At 39.8% G+C, this 21,046-nt stretch overlaps 1 protein-coding gene across 2 annotated transcripts in view; it reads right to left on the minus strand.

Annotated features, from left to right (window-relative positions):
• Window positions 1-2,383: 2,383 nt before the first annotated feature.
• Window positions 2,384-21,046, minus strand: part of LOC145543477 (uncharacterized) — a 71,175-nt gene continuing 52,512 nt past the window's right edge. For both annotated transcript variants that reach the window (XM_081585092.1, XM_081585090.1), the window contains exons 4-5: window positions 19,637-19,805; window positions 2,384-2,500 (exon numbers count right to left, since the gene is read on the minus strand). In XM_081585092.1, coding sequence (XP_081441218.1) covers window positions 2,468-2,500; window positions 19,637-19,805 — 202 coding nt within the window. In that variant the 3' untranslated portion in view covers window positions 2,384-2,467. The remainder of the gene's footprint in view (window positions 2,501-19,636; window positions 19,806-21,046) is intronic.

Genomic DNA, 21,046 nt, shown 5'->3' on the forward strand with positions numbered 1-21,046 from the left:
TGTGCAGTCCACGGAATTCTCCAGGCCAGAATACTGGAGTGGGGTAGCCTTTCCCTTCTCCAGGGGATCTTCCCAACCCAGGGATCGAACCCAGGTCTTCCGCATTGCAGGCAGATTCTTTACCAGCTGAGCCATGATTGCTCATCCTGAAATGTCCTGCAAAGGCACTGAGTGGCAGACCTGAACTTCTTGTTCTGTAGCGTCAAAAATTAGGCTCCCCACGCTTTCATAGGGAACCCTGTGAACATGCATAGGACCCTGCATGTTAAATTATTTACATGTGTATTTCCTTCTCCTTCCCCGCAGCTAGACGCAGGGCAGCAACTGTAGAAAACTGTGATACACTCTACCCAGCAAAGTGTTTCAAAGTGGGCTGTCAATATCTTTTGAATTTGCTGGATGGTTGGATGAATGATTAGATTTCCAGAGAAGTTAATAGTATTTATTTATTTATTTTGCTGCACCACGGGTATCTTGTGTGATCTTAGTTCAGCAACCAGGGATGAAACCGGTGCCCCCTGCCCTGGAATCAAGGGGTCTTAACCACTGGACTGTCAGGGAAGTCCCCTAAGCTCATTTTAATGGCTGTTGATTCCTTGGAAACCACAAGAATTGAAAAGTTAAACACACGTACAACGATTGAGGTAGGGTGACTTTTTCAGCATAGGTACTTTGTGAAGCATGTCTTTCTGTTATAGAAACTTGCAATTTTGTAAGTAGTGTCAATTGTAACAAAAGCTGTGCAAGAAGATTATTTTTTGGACTTTCCAACTCTTTCTGCTGTTAGACTTAACTAGTACTTACTGCCAAAGACAAGTCAAATTATCGCTTTACATTAACTAGAGGTCCCTACTCTCCTATCTGACAAGGGTTCAAAAGATGTCATTGGACCTTAAGATTTTGCTGTACTCATTAAAAATATATGTATACCAACTCCTTCTAAATGGGACTGATAAACATCTCCTAAATTGCAAATTTATCAGATTTTGAGTGAGAGCGACTTTCTAATAGCTTTGTATCTCCAAACCTGAGTTCTGAAAGAATAAATCTGTAGAAGGACATCCCAGGTTTCTCTCATCCATTAAAGGAATCTCCTAACATCCTGTATTCTGCTAGAAATTTAAACTATCACAAATCAGAGAAACCACAAAAAAAGCAAAAATACATTTGTAGTATAGGCAAGGTATTGGTGAGTACAGGGCATGATAAGTCACTTTTGGGGCTTCCCTGGTGATGGTGTTGTTGTTCAGTCGCTCAGTTATGTCTGACTCTTTGAGACCCCATGGACTGCAGCAGTCCAGGCTTCCCTGTCCTTCACCATCTCCCAGTACTTGCTCAAACTCATGTCTGTCGAGTCGGTGATGCCATCCAACCATCTCATCCTCTGTTGTCCCTTTCTCCTCCTGCCTTCCAATCTTTCCCAGCATCAGGGTCTTTTCTAATGAGTCGGCTCTTCACATCAGATGGCCAAAGTATTAGAACTTCAGCTTCAGCATCAGTCCTTCTAATGAATATTCAGGATTGATTTCCTTTAGGATTGACTGGTTTGATCTCCTTGCAGTCCAAGGGACTCTCAGGAGTCTTCTCTAGAACCATAGTTCTAAAGCATCAGTTCTTCGGTGCTCCACCTTCTTTATGGTGACTCGCCTGGGTTGGACGAATTTAATTCAGATGACCATTATGTCTACTACTGCGGGCAAGAATCCCTTAGAAGAAATGGAGTAGTACTCATAGTCAACAAAAGAGTATGAAAGGCAGTACGTGGGTGCAATCTCAAAAAGGACAGAATGATCGCAGTTTGTTTCCCTGATGACTCAGCGGTAAAGAATCTGCCTGCCAGTGCAGGGGACACGGGTCCCATCACCGATCCGGGAGGATCCCACATGCCTCGGGACAACTAGGCCCATGTGCCACAACTACTGAGCCTGTGTTCTAGAACCTGTGAGCTGCAACCACTGAAGCCCAAGAGCCTGGAGCCCATGCTCTGCAACAAGAGAAACCATTGCCATGGGAAGCCCACACACGGCACCTAGAGAGTAGCCCTCACTCACCGCAGCTAGAGAAAGCCCTCTTGCAGCAACAAAGGCCCAGTGAACCATAAGGAAATAAATCTTTTTAAGAAAATAGTCACTTTCTAAGAAAACGAGCAGAATCATTTCAGACCAATGACAATAACCATTTATTGAGCACTTAGCAGTCAAACATATAATATAAATTTTTTCATTTATTCTTCACAAAAACCCATAAAAGTAATTATCACTAATTTTCATATATGGGAATCAAGGCTCACATATTTGCCCAAGATAACAAAACAAAGAGGTAATAGAACTAGGTTTCAAAGCCACACTAATAACCACTATACTATGATGGGAGATGGACTTACCTAAATCTTGGTGGCTAATATATTTTCTTCCAATGTTTGTAAATCAATTATTACAAAATTATTTCATTCTCACATGAGAATCACCTAATGAGAGGATCCAAAATAAAACCTGCAAGCCTAGAATAAGAAAAAGTAAAAGTGAAAAGCTCAAATGTCGTTTAACACTATTGACTTTAAAGCCACGTCCATTTAAAACATGTTACCATTAATAACCATGTGCTCAGGGTTATTTCATATTGAAAGACCAACAGTTATTTCCTGCTCAGTGAGTTTACAAATTATAATGGCAAGTAAGATACAAGTACAGATTGAAAATAGAAAATACATGGGTTGAATCTGCAAAGAAAAGTCAGCGTTTCCAAAGACATTGACTACTTCCTGTTATCTTTGGCTCACAAGGAAAACTTGAAGGAAATAATACTCAAAAAAGTGTGAGAAGTGTGACTTGCACCTTGCTGCTATTGATTCATAAGCAGTCTTTCAAAATGTTCCTGAATCCATACAATGTACTTCTGAGCATTCAAAAGACAGGAAGGAGTCTCAGTATTCAATATTTACAGGGATTTCCCTGGTGGTCAGTGGTTAAGACCCCACACTTCCACTGCAGAGGGCTCAGGTTCAATCCTTAGTACAGGGGGAAAAAAGACTTACAAAAATGGAATCTAATTTTTAAATTGGAGAAGGAAATGGCAGCCCACTCCAGTATTCTTGCCTGGAGAATCCCATGGACAGGAGAGCCTGGCGGGCTACACTCCATGGGGTCGCAAAGAGTCAGACATGATTGAGCAACTAACACACACACACACACACACAATTTTTAAATCCTTTTCAGAAAGAAAGGTGAGTAGAGAACCATGGTTATAATTTAAAAGAAACAAGTGGTACAGAAAGAAAAATTATCACAGATATTAATACAGTAAAATCCAGAAAGTAAAAAACACCAGACAAATGGCAATATGTTGAATGTTAATCATAACAGAAAGTCAAGAAAGAGAGTGAGTGATAGTGTCAAAGTCCATGGATTTTTTTTTTTTAATCCATGAATTTGACCAAACCAATAGTTGTTTTGGTTAAGAGGAGTAGATAAGAGCCAGACTGTAAGTGGGTAGGAAAAGAATTAGCACACTGAAAAATGTACTTAATGCACTTGGAGATGTTTGATTAGAATCAAGTAAGGTAAATGAAAGGAGAGAAGAGAATAGCCAGAAAAAGATGGTGCTGATACGGTGTATGTCTGATGATTCATGGTCAGTGAAATTGTTGGGGGTGTAATAACAAGGTGTTTTTAGGAGACTTGAAACACAGAGGTAGTGATGAGGGAGAAAAAGTATGTTCACATCTTGAGAATGAAGGCAGGACTAGAAGAGGGAGAACAAACTTTTAATCAAAGTAGGAGTAATACATCTGCATTTGTGACAAATTTGTATCCCCAAATATGAATCTGATTGTTCCTCTCTGTCTCTCTCCTTTATTTCTGTCTTTCTTGTAAACCAAAGACTTTTCTTCTGCTCCAGTCCTCACCAGAGAAGAAACAAAGATATAAGTACACGGCTGACCTAGAGGCCTAGATCAGAGCTTTCTGTGCATGCTTGAAGAACTGGTTATTGCTTCTCTCAGGCAGGTAAGACTGAGCCTTGAGAGGGCAGAGAGAAGAGAGAATGTAAAGAGAAAGGAAGAACTGATTGAAGGAATAAGGAGCCCTCAAAGTAACCAAGAGAAAGAGGATCTTTTACTAGAAAGTCCTAGTGGCAGGCATTCAAGATGAGCCACCTGAAGTATGGACCATTCCTCCTTTAAAAATAAGTTAAAAGCCAAAACTATGACCAGTTAGTCACTTAGCAGTCCTGGATGCATGTAGGCCTGGAAAGTGAGAGGGAAGCTTGTATGTTTTGCAGGGAATGGAGACATGAAGAAGAACCTCACTCCCTAAACCAGGAAGAGTTAGACAGAAACAATAGAGAATTTTCCTATGAGTGAGGTGGTGGACCCTATGCCACTGTTATATATTCTATTAACATTCCTGTAGATGTTAGTGATTTAGGCATTTGGAGGAAAACAGTTAGATGGCCATACCATTGAACTTACAGACCCTGATGCTGGGAAAGATTGAAGGTGGGAGAAGGGGACGACAGAGGATGAGATGGTTGGATGACATCACAGACTCGATGGACATGAGTTTGAGCAAGCTCCAGGAGTTGGTGATGGACAGGGAAGCCTGGCGTGCTGCAGCCCATGGGTCACAAAGAGTCGGACAACACTGAGCGACTGAACTGAACTGAACTGAACCCTTCAGTTCAAAAGTAAAAGAACAACATCATCCTACTTTCTTCTCTTTCTTTTTGCCTTTTTCGCTGTGCATATATTAAGATTTGGTAAGTATCACGAGGCCACTTACCAAGCAGTCATTAATTATTCATCAGTAATAATATTTAATTAAAGGACTTCCCTGGTAGTCTTTAAGACCCTGTGCTTCCAATGCAAGGATTGAGAGTTTGATCTCTGGTTGGGGAACTAAGTTCCCACATGCCATGTGGTGTGGCCAAAGAAATTTGTTTTAAATTTTATTTCATAGAGAAGCTAATAAAACTTGTGACACTTTTAGTCATTGTCAATGAAAATGGATACTTTACACATATGTGTAATAATCATGCATGAGTGTGTGGCATTCCCATTATTCTATCAATACAACAGGAACTCTTTCAAATAAAAGCTCAGTGAGGGACTTCCCTGGTAGTCCAGTGGTTCAGAATCCGCCTTCTGATGCAGGAGACAGAGGTTCAATCCCTGGTTGGGGAACTAAGATCCCACATGTTCGTAGGCCACAGCGAGAGTCCACACACCACAGTGAAGATCCTGCGTGCCACCACTAAGACCCAACACAGCCAAAAATGAATAAATAAATATATTTTTTAAAAAAGCTCGAAGAGTACTCTAACTTCCTGTTCATTCATTCGTGTGTTCATTCAGTAAGTATTAGAAAGCACAACTATTTTATTCACCCTTCTTAATAGCCATACAGAGGCATAAAAATACACATAAGAGATTATCACTACCTTCAAGTAGTCAAGGCACTAATAATTACAGGAGGAAAAACTAGCTAGAGTGATCAGAGATTATTTGGAGTTAATGCTATTTGAACTGAGCTTTGAAAGTTGGAAAGATTTCAGTAAATGCCAGGGAAAGATTTTGGATAGAGGAAATCTCACAAAGACACTAATAGAGTGACCAAGATATTATTAATTATGGATGATTGAGAAATCTGCAAAATTAAAATTTTATCTCTGGTGGCCGTCTCTGTAAATCTTTCACTTGCCTGAAGGTGGCAAGCTGGGTTTATTTGAGAAACTCCAGCATCAACATTATTTGAAGAAAAAAATGAAACAGTACTATATCTCTAGGAAGAAAACAAAAACAAAACCGTTTATTCACATTTAACTCACAAAATCAAAAATTAAAAAAGATTGAAATTACTAACATAAGTAAACATTTAAATACTGTACATATTTAATGTTACTTATTTCAAAGCACAAAGATTTTGTATCACAAGTATTTTACATTCTAACTTTTAAAGTTTTATTGTCCTTATTGATTTCTCAGTTATGATACAATTTTTTCATAGGAGAAAGGGAGGAACTGTACTTTTTAAATATGACCATTAAAATCTGTGATAGAGCCTGTGTATAAGACTTTGGGGATGTGGTAAATTTTATTGAGCCCTAATTTCTGAATGGTAAAAAGTATTATTTTTAGTGTATACATGCATGCAGGCTCAGTCACTTTAGTCGTGTCTGACTGTTTGCAACCCTGTGAACTGTAGCCCGGCAAGCTCCTCTGTCCATGGGATTCTCCAGTTGTATGCATTTTTTGATGAGTGCATATGGTATATAACCACCACTATAGTAAAGATATAAGATAGTTACATTATTCTAACAAATTCCCTTGTGCTCCTCTGTGGGTCAGTCACTTCCTTCACCTCTGGATGCTGGCAACCACTTGTTTTCTGTCTCTATAGTTTTGCCTGTTCCAAAATATTATATGAATGGAATCATACAGTATGTACTCTTTTCTAGTCTGGCTTCTTTCATTCAGCATAATTACCTTAAGATTCAGCTATAGTTGAATACAGTTGTAGTGTGTATTAATAATGTAATCCTTTCTATTGTTGAGTAGTATTTCAATCTATGGATGTATCACAATTTATCAGTTCATCAATTCAGGAAATTTATGTTGTTTCCAGTTTTTGGTGACTATGCACAAAGTCACCATAAACATTGGCATACAGATTTTTGAGTGACCTTATATTTTCATTTTTCCTGAGTGAATATATAGGAGTGGAATTACTAGGTCAAACGATAAATGTATGTTTACCAGAAATTGCCAAACCGTTTTTCCAAAGTGACTGACCCATTTTGCACTTCTACCAGCCATATATGAGAATTCCAGTTGCTTTCCATTCTTGCTAGGACTTGATATTGTCAATTTGATTGTTTGTTTGTTTTACTATTCTAATAGGTAGTAGTCAGATGTCATTGTGATTGTAACTTGCATATCTCTATGAAATGATGTTGACAATATTTTATATATTTATTTATAGTCTGTGTATCTTCTTTGGTGAAATATCTGTTCAAATCTTTTGCCCACTGGTGTATGGGAGGGACAGGTTACTTCTTTTATTATTAAGTTTTGAGAATTCCTTGTGGATTCTGGATTCAAGTCCTTTATCAGATATATGCTTTGCAAACATTTTTACCTAGTCTTTGGCTTGCCTTAAATTTTGTTAATTGTATCTTTCAGAGAGAAGTGTTTAATTTCGATGGAGTTCAATTTACCAAATTTTGTGTGTGTGTTCTGTTGGTGTGGTATCTAAGAAATCTTTGCTTCATCCAAGGTCACAAAGATTTTCTCATGTGTTTTCTTCTAGAGTTTTTATAGTTGTAGGTTATATAGTTTGGTTTATAATCCATGTTGAATTGATCTTTGCATAAGATATGGGTCAGGTTCTTTTTAAAATTTTAATTAATTAATTATTTGAATTTTTGTTGCACTGGGTCTTCATTGCTGTGGGTGGGCTTTCTCTAGTTGTGGTGAGCAGGGGCTTCTCTTGTTGCAGAGCACGGGCTCTAGATACTTGGTCTTAGAAGTGGTGGCACATGGGCCCTAGAGTGTGCGGGCTTCAGTAGTTGTGGCAGGCACGTGGGCTTAGTTGCTGTGGCATGTGGGATCGTTCTAGACCAGAGATGAAACCCGTGTCCCTTGTCCAGTGGATTCTTAACCACTGGAACACCAGGGAAGTCAAGGTTCTATTTTTTCATATAGATGTCCGATTATTCAAGCATCCTTTCCTCATGGGAGAAAAATGTAGCAGAAGTAGAGACTTACGCTTTTAAATTATACAGTTAAAATCCGTGATAGTTTCTGTTTGAAAATTTTTTTCAACTTTTTGTTTTTCAATTTTTTCACTTTATTTTCCAATTATTACACCCTATCTAAAAAGAGCAATGTAGACAAACAACACGGACCTATTGTATGGCACAGGGAACTGTATTCTATATCCTGTGTTAAATCACAATGGAAAAGAATGTGAAAAAGAATATATATATATATATGTATGTATAACTGAAGGGGCTTCCCTGGTGGCTCAGATGGTAAAGAATCCATCTGCCATGCCGGAGACCTGGGTTTGATCCCTGGGTTGGGAAGAGCCCCTGGAGGAGGACATGGCAACCCACTCCAGTATTTTTGCCTGGAGAATCCCCATGGACAGAGGAGCCAGGAGGGCTGCAATCCATGGGGTTGCAAAGGGTCAGACACGACTGAGCACATAACTGAGTCACTTTGCTGTACAACGTAATTAACACAACATTGTATACTTGTGGTATACTATACTTTGTATCAGTTCAGTTCAGTCGCTCAGTCGTGTCCGACTCTTTGCGACCCCATGAATTGCAGCACGCCAGGCCTCTCTGTCCATCACCAACTCCCGGAGTCTACCCAAACCCATGTCCGTCGAGTTGGTGATGCCATCCAGCCATCTCATCCTCTGTCGTCCCCTTCTCCTCCCGCCCCCAATCCTACCCAGCATTAGGGTCTTTTCCAATGAGTCAACCCCTCGCATGAGGTGGCCAAAGTATTGGAGTTTCAGCTTCAACATCAGACCTTCCAATGAACACTCAGGATTGAACTCTTTTAGGATGGATTGATTGGATCTCCTTGCAGTCCAAGGGACTCTCAAGAGTCTTCTCCAACACCACAGTTCAAAAGCATCAATTCTTCAGCGCTCAGCTTTCTTCACCGTCCAACTCTCACAACCATACATGACCACTGGAAAAACCATAGCCTTGACTAGACGGACTTTTGTTGGCAAAGTAATGTCTCTGCTTTTAAATATGCTATCTAGGTTGGCCATAACCTTCCTTCCAAGGAGTAAGCATCTTTTAATTTCATGGCTGCAGTCACCATCAGCAGTGATTCTGGAGCCCAAAAAAATAAAGTCAGCCACTGTTTCCACTGTTTCCCCATCTATTTCCCATGAAGTGATGGGACCAGATGCCATGATCTTAGTTTTCTGAACGTTGAGCTTTAAGCCAACTTTTTCACTCTCCTCTTTCACCTTCATCAAGAGGCTCTTTAGTTCTTCTTCACTTTCTGCCATAAGGGTGGTGTCATCCACATATCTGAGGTTATTGATATTTCTCCCGGCAATCTTGATTCCAGCTTGTGTTTCTTCCAGCCCAGAGTTTCTCATGATGTACTCTGCATATGAGTTAAATAAGCAGGGTGACAATATACAGCCTTGACGTACTCCTTTTCCTATTTGGAACCAGTCTGTTGTTCCATGTCCAGTTCTAACTGTTGCTTCCTATTCTGCATACAGGTTTCTCAAGAGGCAGGTCAGGTGGTCTGGTACTCCCATCTCTTTCAGAATTTTCCACAGTTTATTGTGATCCACACAGTCAAAGGCTTTGGCATAGTCAATAAAGCAGAAATAGATGTTTTTCTGGAACTCTCTTGCTCTTTTGATGATCCAGCGGATATTGGCAATTTGATCTCGGGTTCCTCTGCCTTTTCTAAAACCAGCTTGAACATCTGGAAATTCACGGTTCACGTATTGCTGAAGCCTGGCTTGGAGAATTTTGAGCATTACTTTACTAGCATGTGAGATGAGTGCAATTGTGCAGTAGTTTGAGCATTCTTTGGCATTGCCTTTCTTTGGGATTGGAATGAAAACTGACCTTTTCCAGTCCTGTGGCCACTGCTGAGTTTTCCAAATTTGCTGGCATATCCAGTGCAGCACTTTCACAGCATCACCTTTGAGGATTTGAAATAGCTCCACTGGAATTCCATCACCTCCACTAGCTTTGTTCGTAGTGATGCTTTCTAACGCCCACTTGACTTCACATTCCAGGATGTCTGGCTCTAGGTGAGTGATCACACCATCGTGATTATCTGGGTCGTGAAGATCTTTTTTGTACAGTTCTTCTGTGTATTCTTGCCATCTCTTCTTAATATCTTCTGCTTCTGTTAGGTCCATACCATTTCTGTCCTTTATCGAGCCCATCTTTGCATGAAATGTTCCTTTGGTATCTCTAATTTTCTTGAAGAGATCTCTAGTCTTTCCCAATCTGTTGTTTTCCTCTATTTCTTTGCACTGACCACTGAGGAAGGCTTTCTTATCTCTCCTTGCTATTCTTTGGAACTCAGCATTCAGATGGGAATATCTTTCCTTTTCTCCTTTGCTTTTCGCTTCTCTTCTCTTCCCAGCTATCTGTAAGGCCTCCTCAGACAGCCATTTTGCTTTTTTGCATTTCTTTTCCATGGGGATTTTCTTGATCCCTGTCTCCTGTACAATGTCACGAACCTCTGTCCATAGTTCATCAGGCACTCTGTCTATCAGGTCTAGTCCCTTAAATCTATTTGTCACTTCCACTGTATACTCATAAGGGATTTGATCTAGGTCATACCTGAATGGACTAGTGGTTTTCCCTACTTTCTTCAATTTAAGTCTGAATTTGGCAATAAGCAGTTCATGATCTGGGCCACAGTCTGCTCCTGGTCTTGTTTTTGCTGACTGTATAGAGCCTCTCCATCTTTGGCTGCAAAGAATATAATCAATCTGATTTCAGTGTTGACCATCTGGTGATGTCCACGTGTAGAGTCTTCTCTTGTGTTGTTGGAATAGGGTGTTTACTATTACCAGTGCGTTCTCGTGGCAAAACTCTATTAGCCTTTGCCCTGCTTCATTCTGTACTCCAAGGCCAAACTTGCCTGTTACGCCAGGTGTTTCTTGACTTCCTACTTTTGCATTCCAGTCCCCTATAATGAAAAGGACATCTGTTTTGGGTGTTAGTTCTAGAAGGTCTTGTAGGTCTTCATAGAACCATTCAACTTCAGCTTCTTCGGCGTTACTGGTCAGGGCATAGACTTGGATTACTGTGATATTGAATGGTTTGCCTTGGAAACGAACAGAGATCATGCTCTCATTTTTGAGTTTGCATCCAGGTACTACATTTTGGACTCTTTTGTTGACCATGATGGCTACTCCATTTCTTCTAAGGGATTCTTGCCCACAGTAGGAGATATAATGGTCATCTGAGTTAAATTCACCCATTCCAGTCCATCTTAGTTCGCTGATTCCTAGAATGTCAACGTTCACTCTTGCCATCTCCTGTTTGACCACTTCCAATTTGCCTTGATTCATGGACCTAACATTCCAGGTTCCTAAGCAATATTGCTCTTTACAGCATCAGACTTTGCGTCTATCACCAGTCACATCCACAGTTGGGTATCGTTTTTGCTTTGGCTCCATCCCATCATTCTTTCTGGAGTTATTTCTCCACTGATCTCCATTAGCATTTTGGGCACCTACTGACCTGGGGAGTTCATCGTTCAGTGTCCTATCTTTTTGCCTTTTCATAATGTTCATGGGGTTCTCAAGGCAAGAATACTGAAGTGGTTTGCCATGCCCTTCTCCAGTGGACCACATTCTGTCAGACCTCTCCACCATGACCCATCCGTCTTGGGTGGCCCCACACGGCATGGCTTAGTTTCATTGAGATAGATAAGGCTATGGTCCGTGTAATCAGATTAGCTAGTTTTCTGTAATTTTAGTTTAAGTGTGTCTGCCCTCTGATGCCCTCTCGCAACACTTACCGTCTTACTTGGGTTTCTCTTACCTTGGGCTTTGGGTAATTCCTCTCGCCGCCGCCGCCGCCACCGCCGCCGCCGGCCCCCAGCCCCCGGCCCCCGGCCCGGCCTAGCCCCTGTCGGCCGCCGCCCCCGGCCCCTGGGCCCCGGCCCGGCCTAGGCCCTGTCGGCCGCCGCCCCCTGCCCCCTGCCCGGCCTAGCCCCTCTCGGCCACATTTCTGCGCCGAGCCGTCGCAGCCGCCTCGCTTCTGCGCCGAGTTTGTATACTATACTTCAATCAAAAAAAATAAGATGTTTGACAGCATGGATGGACCTTGAGAACATTAGACTAAATAAGGTAAGTCAAGTAGAGGATGAAAAATACTATATGGTATCCCTTATATGTGAAATCTAAATGAATGAAAAAAGGAAAAACTGGAAAAAATAAATAAATGAAAAGAGCAGTTTCTGTCTCGGATTTTCTGTCTCAGTTCATTCTATTTAGCAGTGTCAGAATTTTATCTGTGCACTATCTAGATTTATGGACTTTTAAATGTAAAGGGTACCAGCCCCACTCAACCTCCCTTTAGAGATGAGGAAACCAAGACCTTAGGAGCTCCAGTGACTTGCCCCTCAGTCATACAGCTAGACAGAGGCGGTGCAAAGTCCAGGGCACAGCTTTGCCTATCTCATACTACTGCTCTTACGGACAACTGTTTTTGCCCTCCTTATTGAATGTGTTACTAACTTTATTTCTATTAATCAAATTTACATATTTGCTGTTAACAATAGGCTTCATTTTCAGTGCTTTACTACCTACTACATGAAATTTGCCTTTTTGCATTTCTTTTTCTTGGGGATGGTCTTGATCACTGCCTCCCATTAAATGTCACAAATCTCCATCCATAGTTCTTCAGGCACTCTATCAGATCTAACCCCTTGAATCTATTTGTCATTTCTACTGTATAATCTTAAGGGATTTGATTTAGATCATACCTGAATGGTCTAGTGGTTTTCCCTACTTTCTTCAATTGAAGTCTGAATTCTGCAATAAGGAATTCATGATCTGAGCCATAGTCAGATCCTGGTCTTGTTTTTGCTGACCATATATAGTGCTTCTCCATCTTTGGTTGCAAAGAATATAATCAATCTGATTTCGGTATTGACCATCTGGTGGTGTTCATTTGTAGAGTCTCTCGTGTTGTTGGAAGAGGGTGTTTGCTATGATCAGTGCATTCTCTTGGCAAAACTCTGTTAGCCTTTGCCCTGCCTCATTTTGTACTCCAAGGCCAAACTTCCCTGTTACTCCAGGTAACTCTTGACTTCCTACTTTTGCTTTGCCAACATCCATTGGATCATAGAAAAAGCAAGAGATTTCCAGAAAAACATCTACTTCTGCTTTATTGACTACGCCAAAGCCTTTGACTGTAGATCACAACAAACTGTGGAAAATTCTTAAAGAGATGGGAATACTAGACAACCTTATCTACCTCCTGAGAAATCTGCATGCAGGTCAAGAAGCAACAGTTAGAACTGGACATGGAACAATGGACTGGTTCCAAATAGGGAAAGGAGTACATCAAGGTTGTATATTGTCACACTGCTTATTTAACTTGTATGCGGAGTACATCATGAGAAACGCTGGACTGGATGAAGCGCAAGCTGGAATCAAGGTTGCCGGGAGAAATATCAGTAACTTCAGATATGCAGATGACACCACCCTTATGGCAGAAAGCTAAGAGGAAGTAAAGAGCCTCTTGATGAAAGTGAAAGAGAAGAGTGAAAAAGTTGGCTTAAAACTCAACATTCAGAAAGCTAAGATCATGGCATCTGATCCCATCACTTCATGGCAAATAGATGGGGAAACAATGGAAACAGTGACATACTTTCTTTTCTTAGGCTCCAAAATCACTGCAGATGGTGATTGCAGCCATGAAATTAAAAGACGCTTGCTCCTTGAAAGAAAAGCTATGACCAACCTAAACAGCATATTAAAAAGCAGGGACATTACTTTACCAACAAAAGTCCGTCTAGTTAAAGCTTTGGTTTTTCCAGTAGTCATGTATGGATGTGAGAGTTGGACGGTGAAGAAAGCTGAACACCGAAGAATGGATGCTTTTGAACTGTGGTGTTGGAGAAGACTCTTCAGAGTCCCTTGGACTACAAGGAGATCAAACTAGCCAATCCTAAAGGAAATCAATCCTGAATATTCATTGGAAGGACTGATGCTGAAGCTGAAGCTCCAACACTTTGGCCACCTGATGTGAAGAACTGACTCATTTGAAAAGACCCTGATGCTGGGAAAGATTGAAGGTGGGAGGAGAAGGGGCTGACAGAGGATGAGATGAGATAGTTGGAATGGTATCACCGACTCAATGGACGTGAGTTTGAGCAAGCTCCGAGAGTTGGTGATGGACAGGGAGGCCTGGTGTGCTGCAGTCCATGGGGTCATAGAGAGTCGGACACAACTGAGTGACTGAACTGAACTGAACAAGAAATTTGACTAAGCAGAATTAAACCAAATTCTTACATAATACTTCTAAGCTTTATCCAATACCACTGACTTTACAAATCTCATCACAAAGTAAATATACACAAAGGAAATAAAATCTAGACAAAGGAAATAAATCTAATTTAATAATCTAGGGATTACTAAATGATGAGATTTTAGTTGGTAGTTATAAGACTTTGCACATATGCATAATTTTTACTTTACATTAAATTAGCCATGTCTCTTTTTTCATAATTGTAAATTAGAGAGAAAATCCATCTTTTTGACTACATGGAATTTCCAGCAACCTAGTGCATTAAATCTGAATGATCCAGTCTTACCTTTTGGAAAAAAAGCTTACAGATGCTTGATAAAATATTAGAAAGAGAAAAATCCCTAGATGCCAAAAACCAATGGGGAATGCAAATCTACTAGAAAATTAAAAACTGTTCTGTGGGGATGGTGTTCTGTGAGGACCCTTTCAGAGTGCAAGGAATTTCCATAAAGTAAACACCCCCTACTAATGAGGAGCTCACAGCAAAAAATTACACATCACATGAAGAAACACACCATCAGGAGACAGATTAGGAAACCCAACAAACAGGAAAACTATTTCAAGAACTAGAAATAACAGAAAAACCTGAAAGTATAAAATAAATATTTTAAATTATTTAAACGATTTAAAAAATAGAACCATAATGAAAGAAGAGAACATGATAAAAACAAACAGGTAGATTTGCAAAAATAGAAAATATTAAAAAATTAAAAATATATTTCTTTGACATTAAAAAGCCCATGGACAGTTTAAACAAATCAAGAGAAAATTATAAAGTAGAAGACAGAGCTTAGGAAATCACATAATTATGAAGAGATAGAAAATATTAAAAAGAAATTAAGAGATATGAGGCTAGAATGCAAAGACCCTATGCATTTTTTATATATATATATTTTTTTTATTTTGCTTTTTAAAATTTTGTCTATGTGAGCTCTTCATTGTGACGCACAGGCTCAGTTCCCCAACCCAACCAGGGAGGGAACCTGCATCCCCTGCCTTGGGAGGCAGATTCTTAACCACTGGACCACCAGGAAAATCCCAAAGAAGACTCAGTAGCTGTTGAAAAGGAGCTCCAGAGTGATAGAATAAACACAATACAAGAAAGAAGCAGTATATGAGTAGGTAATCACTGAGGCCCAAGCAAGACAAAAAAAAAAATCATGTATTTTCATATGAAACATATTTCACATGTTTCACTTAAACAAAGTGAAACATAGAACAAAACTTAAAGACAGAGAATCTTAAAAGCAACAAGATAAAAAACATTTCATGCAAGGGACCAATAATACGTTATCAACAGATTTCTCATCAATAAAACAGAGAAAAAACAATAGAATGTCAGGGATCACCACATGGTTAAGGAAAAATAGTCAAGAAGTCTATACTCAAAGTATCATTTGAAAGTGAGACTGAAGTTAATGTATATTCAGACAAATATTAAAATAGTTTAATAGTAATAAATTGCTGCTTAAAATATGCTCAAGTCTATACTTCAGTATGAAGGAAAATGAAACCAGGGAGAAACATTGGCTATAAGTACTAACTGTGGACAGAAAAGTTAGTGAAACATACTGGTAAATCTAAATTAAATTGAGTATTTAAAAGGAATATAGATACTTATTTCTAAGTTGAGAGGGTTTTTGAAAAGGTGAAATCAAATTACTATAATAACATGAATGATGGGAGAATTGATGCTTCTAAGATTGTATATTGTTAGAAAGAGGCTGACAATATCTTAGACTGGTTGAGTGTGCATGTTAAAAGTTTAAGGGTAATCACTGAATTAATAAAAAGAAAGCGTATGTTGTTATATAAATACGAAAGAAAAGCAAAGTTAAGTTCTTGTTAGTTTTACTATTATGAAGAAAATATACTTGACAACCATAAACTTCTAACCAAAAGAGAAAGAATCCAAGGAAAAAATAAATTAAACAAAAGTTTAAAGCTTTTGTATATTTACAGTGAAAAAAAGATGGATCTCAAAATGTGTAAGCCTTTAAGAAAATAGCACAGTTTGTTTTCTGATACTTTTTCTATATCACATAAATGATTATGTAAATAAATCTGAAATCCTATCTGTTTACCAGAGAAAGTTCTTTTTATTTCATAACAAATAAAGGTTAATGTTTTTTTAATATGCAATGTCCAAGCCAGTAGAAGTGGAGGAAAAATAAAAACTTAATAGAAGGCGAGAAAGTATGGAAAAGAAAGTAAAAACATGAATAGAACATGCTAAATAAGATAGTAGAAATAAATTCTGTATCAGTAAAGCTACAAAAGTAAACTTATAGCATGATACAAAAAAAGGTTTAAATACAGCATGATACCATCTCAATAGCATTTTAAACACAAAAAAATAATAACATTGCTTATGGACCCACACCTGTGTAGTAAAATATTAAACAAAAAACAAGAGATACATACTGACTTCTGGACACTGGTTACCTGTGGTAAAGTAGGGAAGGAAATTAGATAATGAAACGGTTGCTTTAACTATATTAGTAATTTTTATTTTTCTTAAAAGAATCTGAAACTAATACGGCGACATGTTAAGATTTGCTGTTAAGTACATAGTTCGATCCCTGGGTCAGGAAGATCCCCTGGAGAAGGAAATGGCCACCCACTCCAGTATTCTTACCTGTGAAATCTCATGGACAGAAGGAGCCTAGTGGGCTCCATGGAGTCTCAAAAGAGTCAGACACGACTTAGCAGCTAAACAACAACAACATAGACATTATTTTCTTTGCTTTTCTATATATCTGAACTATTTACATTAAAAACTCTCAAAGCATCTCAGGAATATCTCAATAAACAAGCCTATTTGTGCAAATAAATAATTATTTATAAACATCTTACTGGTTATGAGGACATGGAGGGAGGCTGCAAAAGTGTCTTTTCCATGTCATTTGTAAACACAGCTTATAGGAAAGATTGTACCATATCACGTTCCTGGCTATCTCTTTGACCCTCTACTGCAAAGAAGTTGAAGGTAAAAGATCACTGAGATCCAAGACTGTATTTCTGTACATATTACAAAGCATCCAAAACACTCCTTTCACCAATGTTCAGTAGTTTTCAAAGGAAGAAAAGAAATGGAAGCATAAAAAAGGTAAGGTACACACTTTCTATGGGAGCTTTGGTGTGTCCATGTTTTTGTTTTTCTAACTATCCAAAGATTCAAGGCAACTGTGAGTCTTTTGTTGTTGGAAGAATTAAATGAATCTGGAAAAGAAAGAGAAGAGAGGAAAGGACCACATGAAAAAAAAATGGAGTTAAAGTTCCCCAAATAAGAACCAGAATGCACTCTCCCTATCTCAAGCTTCAAATTGGAAAAATTTTGAGTCATTTTGAAATTCTGTTTTCCTCAAAGGCATAAATAATAAACAGCCTAAAATATGAAACCACGAATTTCTTTTTTCTCTCCTCCATGGTCATAAATTTTTTTAACACTAACGAACAAAGCTAGAGGAGGTGATGGAATTCCAATTGAGCTCTTTCAAATCCTAAAAGATGATGCTATGAAAGTGCTGCACTCAATATGCCAGCAAATCTGGAAAACTCAGCAATGGCCACAGGACTGGAAAAGGTCAGTTTTCATTCCAATCCCAAAGAAAGGCAATGCCAAAGAATGTTCAAACTGCCACACAATTGCACTCATCTCACATGCTAGCAAAGTAGTGCTCAAAATTCTCCAAGTCAGGCTTCAACAGTACATGAACCATGAACTTCCAGATGTTCAAACTGGGTTTAGAAAAGGCAGAGGAACCCGAGATCAAATTGCCAATATCCGCTGGATCATCGAAAAAGCAAGAGAGTTCCAGAAAAACATCTACTTTTGCTTTATTGACTACTCCAAAGCCTTTGACTGTGTGGATCACAACAAACTGGATAATTCTTAAAGAGATGGGAATACCAGACCACCTTACCTGCCTCCTGAGAAATCTGTATGCAGGTCAAGAAGAAATAGTTAGAACTGGACATGGAACAACAGACTGGTTCCAAATTGGAAAAGGAGTACATCAAGGCTGAATATTGTCACCCTGCTTATTTAACTTATATGCAGAGTACATCATGAGAAACGCTGGGATGGATGAAGCACAAGCTGGAATCAAGATTGCCGAGAGAAATATCAATAACCTCAGATATGCAGATGACACCACCCTTATGGCAGAAAGTGAAGAAGAACTAAACAGCCTCTTGATGAAAGTGAAAGAGGAGAGTGAAAAAGTTGGCCTAAAACTCAACATTCAGAAAACAAAGATCATGGCATCTGGTCCCATCACTTCATGGGAAATAGATGGAGAAACAATGGAAACAGTGGCAAACTTAATTTTGGGGGGCTCCAAAATCACAGCAGATGGTGACTGCAGCCATGAAATTAAAAGACACTTGCTCTTTGGAAGAAAAGTTATGACCAACCTAGACAGCATATTAAAAGCAAAGACATTACTTTACCAACAAGGGTCCATCTAGTCAAGGCTATGGTTTTTCCAGTAATCATGTATGGATGTGAAAGTTGGACCATAAAGAAAGCTGAGCACCAAAGAATTGATGCTTTTGAACTGTGGTGTTGGAGAAGACTCTTGAAAGTCCCTTGGACTGCAAGGAGATCCAATCATTCTATCCTAAAGGAAATCAGTCCTGAATATTCATTGGAAGGACTAATGCTGAAGCTGAAACTCCAATACTTTGGCCACATGATGTGAAGAACTGACTCATGGGAAAGGACCCTGATGGCGGGAAAGATTGAAGGCGGGAGGAGAAGGGGATGACAGAGGATGAGATGGTTGGATGGCATCACCAATATGATGGACATGAATTTGAGTGGGCTCCCAGAGTTGGTGATGAACAAGGAGGCTTGGCGTGCTGCTCTCCATGGGGTCGCAAAGAGTCGGACATGACTGAGCGACTGAACTGAACTGAACTGATAGCTTATATAATTACAGAGCATTTGCCATCTTCCTTCAAAAAGAAATTGTAATAATATTGGGGAAAAAGAAACATCTTGTAAATCCCCAGTTCCCGGTTATCTTGCAGAGGAAGACAGCTTACACTGTTAGGATCACCCCTGTCTGCCTTTAAGATGGAGACATTCAGTGCCCACCTCCTTCTAGTGAAGCAGAAGGATATAGAGAAAGTCTGTTTAGAAACAGAGAGGGAGTGGACAGTGAGTGGTGGCTCTGAAAGTGGAAAGGAGAGTTAGGCCCCTGTGTTTCAGTGCCTTTCTGCTGGGCAACTTTCTAGAGGAGGATGATATGTTAGACAGCATGAGGAGAAAGCTGAAAGGGCCTTGTGAAAGGGCTCATGCCCTGCTTCTGTTTGGCTCAGCTTAAGAGCTGATATGGGCTTCCTTGGTGGCTCAGACGCTAAAGAATTCACCTGCAATGCAGGAGACCTAGGTTCGATCCCTGGGTTGGGAAGATAACCTGGAGGAGGGTATGGCAACCCACTCCAGTATTCTTACCTGGAGAATAAGTATTCTTACCTGGATTACTGGATAAGAGGATACTGGATCAGTATTCCAGGTAAGAATTACTGGATTCTTACCTGGAATACTGAATAATACCTTATTCAGTATTCTTACCTGGATAGAGTTGCCTGGCACGCTAGAGTGCATAGTCCGGCACGACTGAAGCAACTTAACACAACGCACATGAGCTGATACAGTGGATTGTTCAGCAATGACACAGAGAAGTGGTGGATGGATCAGCCTGAAGCAGTGGTCCTGGCTCCGGTGTGACCTGCAGTGGATCCTGGTGAGAGAGCACAGAAATAAGGATGAGTCTAGGACAATTAAGAGGCTGTAGTATGTAGAGCAAATGGCCTAAACCACAGACCCAGTGATGATACCAGCACACTGCCCAAAGACCATGTAATACTGGCCACATCTCAAAGGGGCCCTCGATGGCCACCAGTCCACAGAGGTGCCATTCTGCCCCAGGGACAAATTTGCATCCCGAGACCACACAGAGATCTGAGGCCTCTCCTCTCCTCCCCACCACAAGGTCACAAATCCTTCTGTACATCCAGACACACTATTTGGAAGAGAAGCAAGGTTAAGGGGAAAGAAATGTGAAAGATTTTTGCACCTACCCAAAAGAAAATGTATTATTCAAAAGTAACTATTTATAGGAATTCCCTGGCAGTTCAGTGGTTAAGAGCTTCCACTGCAGGGTGCACAGTTGGAGAACTAAGATCCAGCATGTCTAATGGTGGGGCCAAAAAAAAAGTGACTATTTTTTTAAACTGAAAAAAAAAAAAAGAGGAAGGTACTTTGAATTGACAAACTTAAAGGTTGGGTCTTTTTTTTTTTTCATTTCCCCCTCCCAGTATAGAAGTTTACAAGGAAAATGTGGTCCATCAAAGGAAATAAAGAGCAACATTTTTTTTGCATATTGGAATTACAGTGTGGATACATTTTTAGCCCCACTATACACATCTTTCGCAAAGAGTTAGACACGACTGAGGCACTGAACTGAACTGAACTGAACTGATAAACATTTTAAAGGATTATTTTTCAGATTGTTTTTTCTCCTGATGTTAATACCCTTCCTCAATTTGCTTGTATTAGCACGTCTGAAATTAACTGCAGTCCCCATTGTATTGGCTAAGGAGGTTCCAAACGCAAATACCAGCTTCACCTATTCTGCAACTGACAGGTGTAACGCGTGAAGCAAAGGGCACTAAGTTTGAGGACAGACTCAGTTCTTTGTGATCACAAGAAAATGCCCACCCAGCCATTCTGCTCTTCTTTTTAATTTGTTCCTTTCCTTTGGTTTAAATGCACAGACAATTAGAGCCACAGAAAGCCATGTGCACTGCGACCACCGTTCGTCACCACTGTGACCCGTTCCCCTGGGTAACACGAGACATTTAAGAGGCCGGTCCCAGCATCTAACAACAAAGGAAAACCACATGGCAGATCACAATAATGATTTTGTGTCTTTCTGTAATGATGAAAGGAAAACCTGATCCTGCATAATAATCACTTTAT

The sequence above is a fragment of the Giraffa tippelskirchi genome, chromosome 3, assembly GCF_054371585.1.
Source record: "Giraffa tippelskirchi isolate mGirTip1 chromosome 3, T2T-mGirTip1v1.2.pri, whole genome shotgun sequence".
Lineage (NCBI taxonomy): Eukaryota > Metazoa > Chordata > Mammalia > Artiodactyla > Giraffidae > Giraffa > Giraffa tippelskirchi.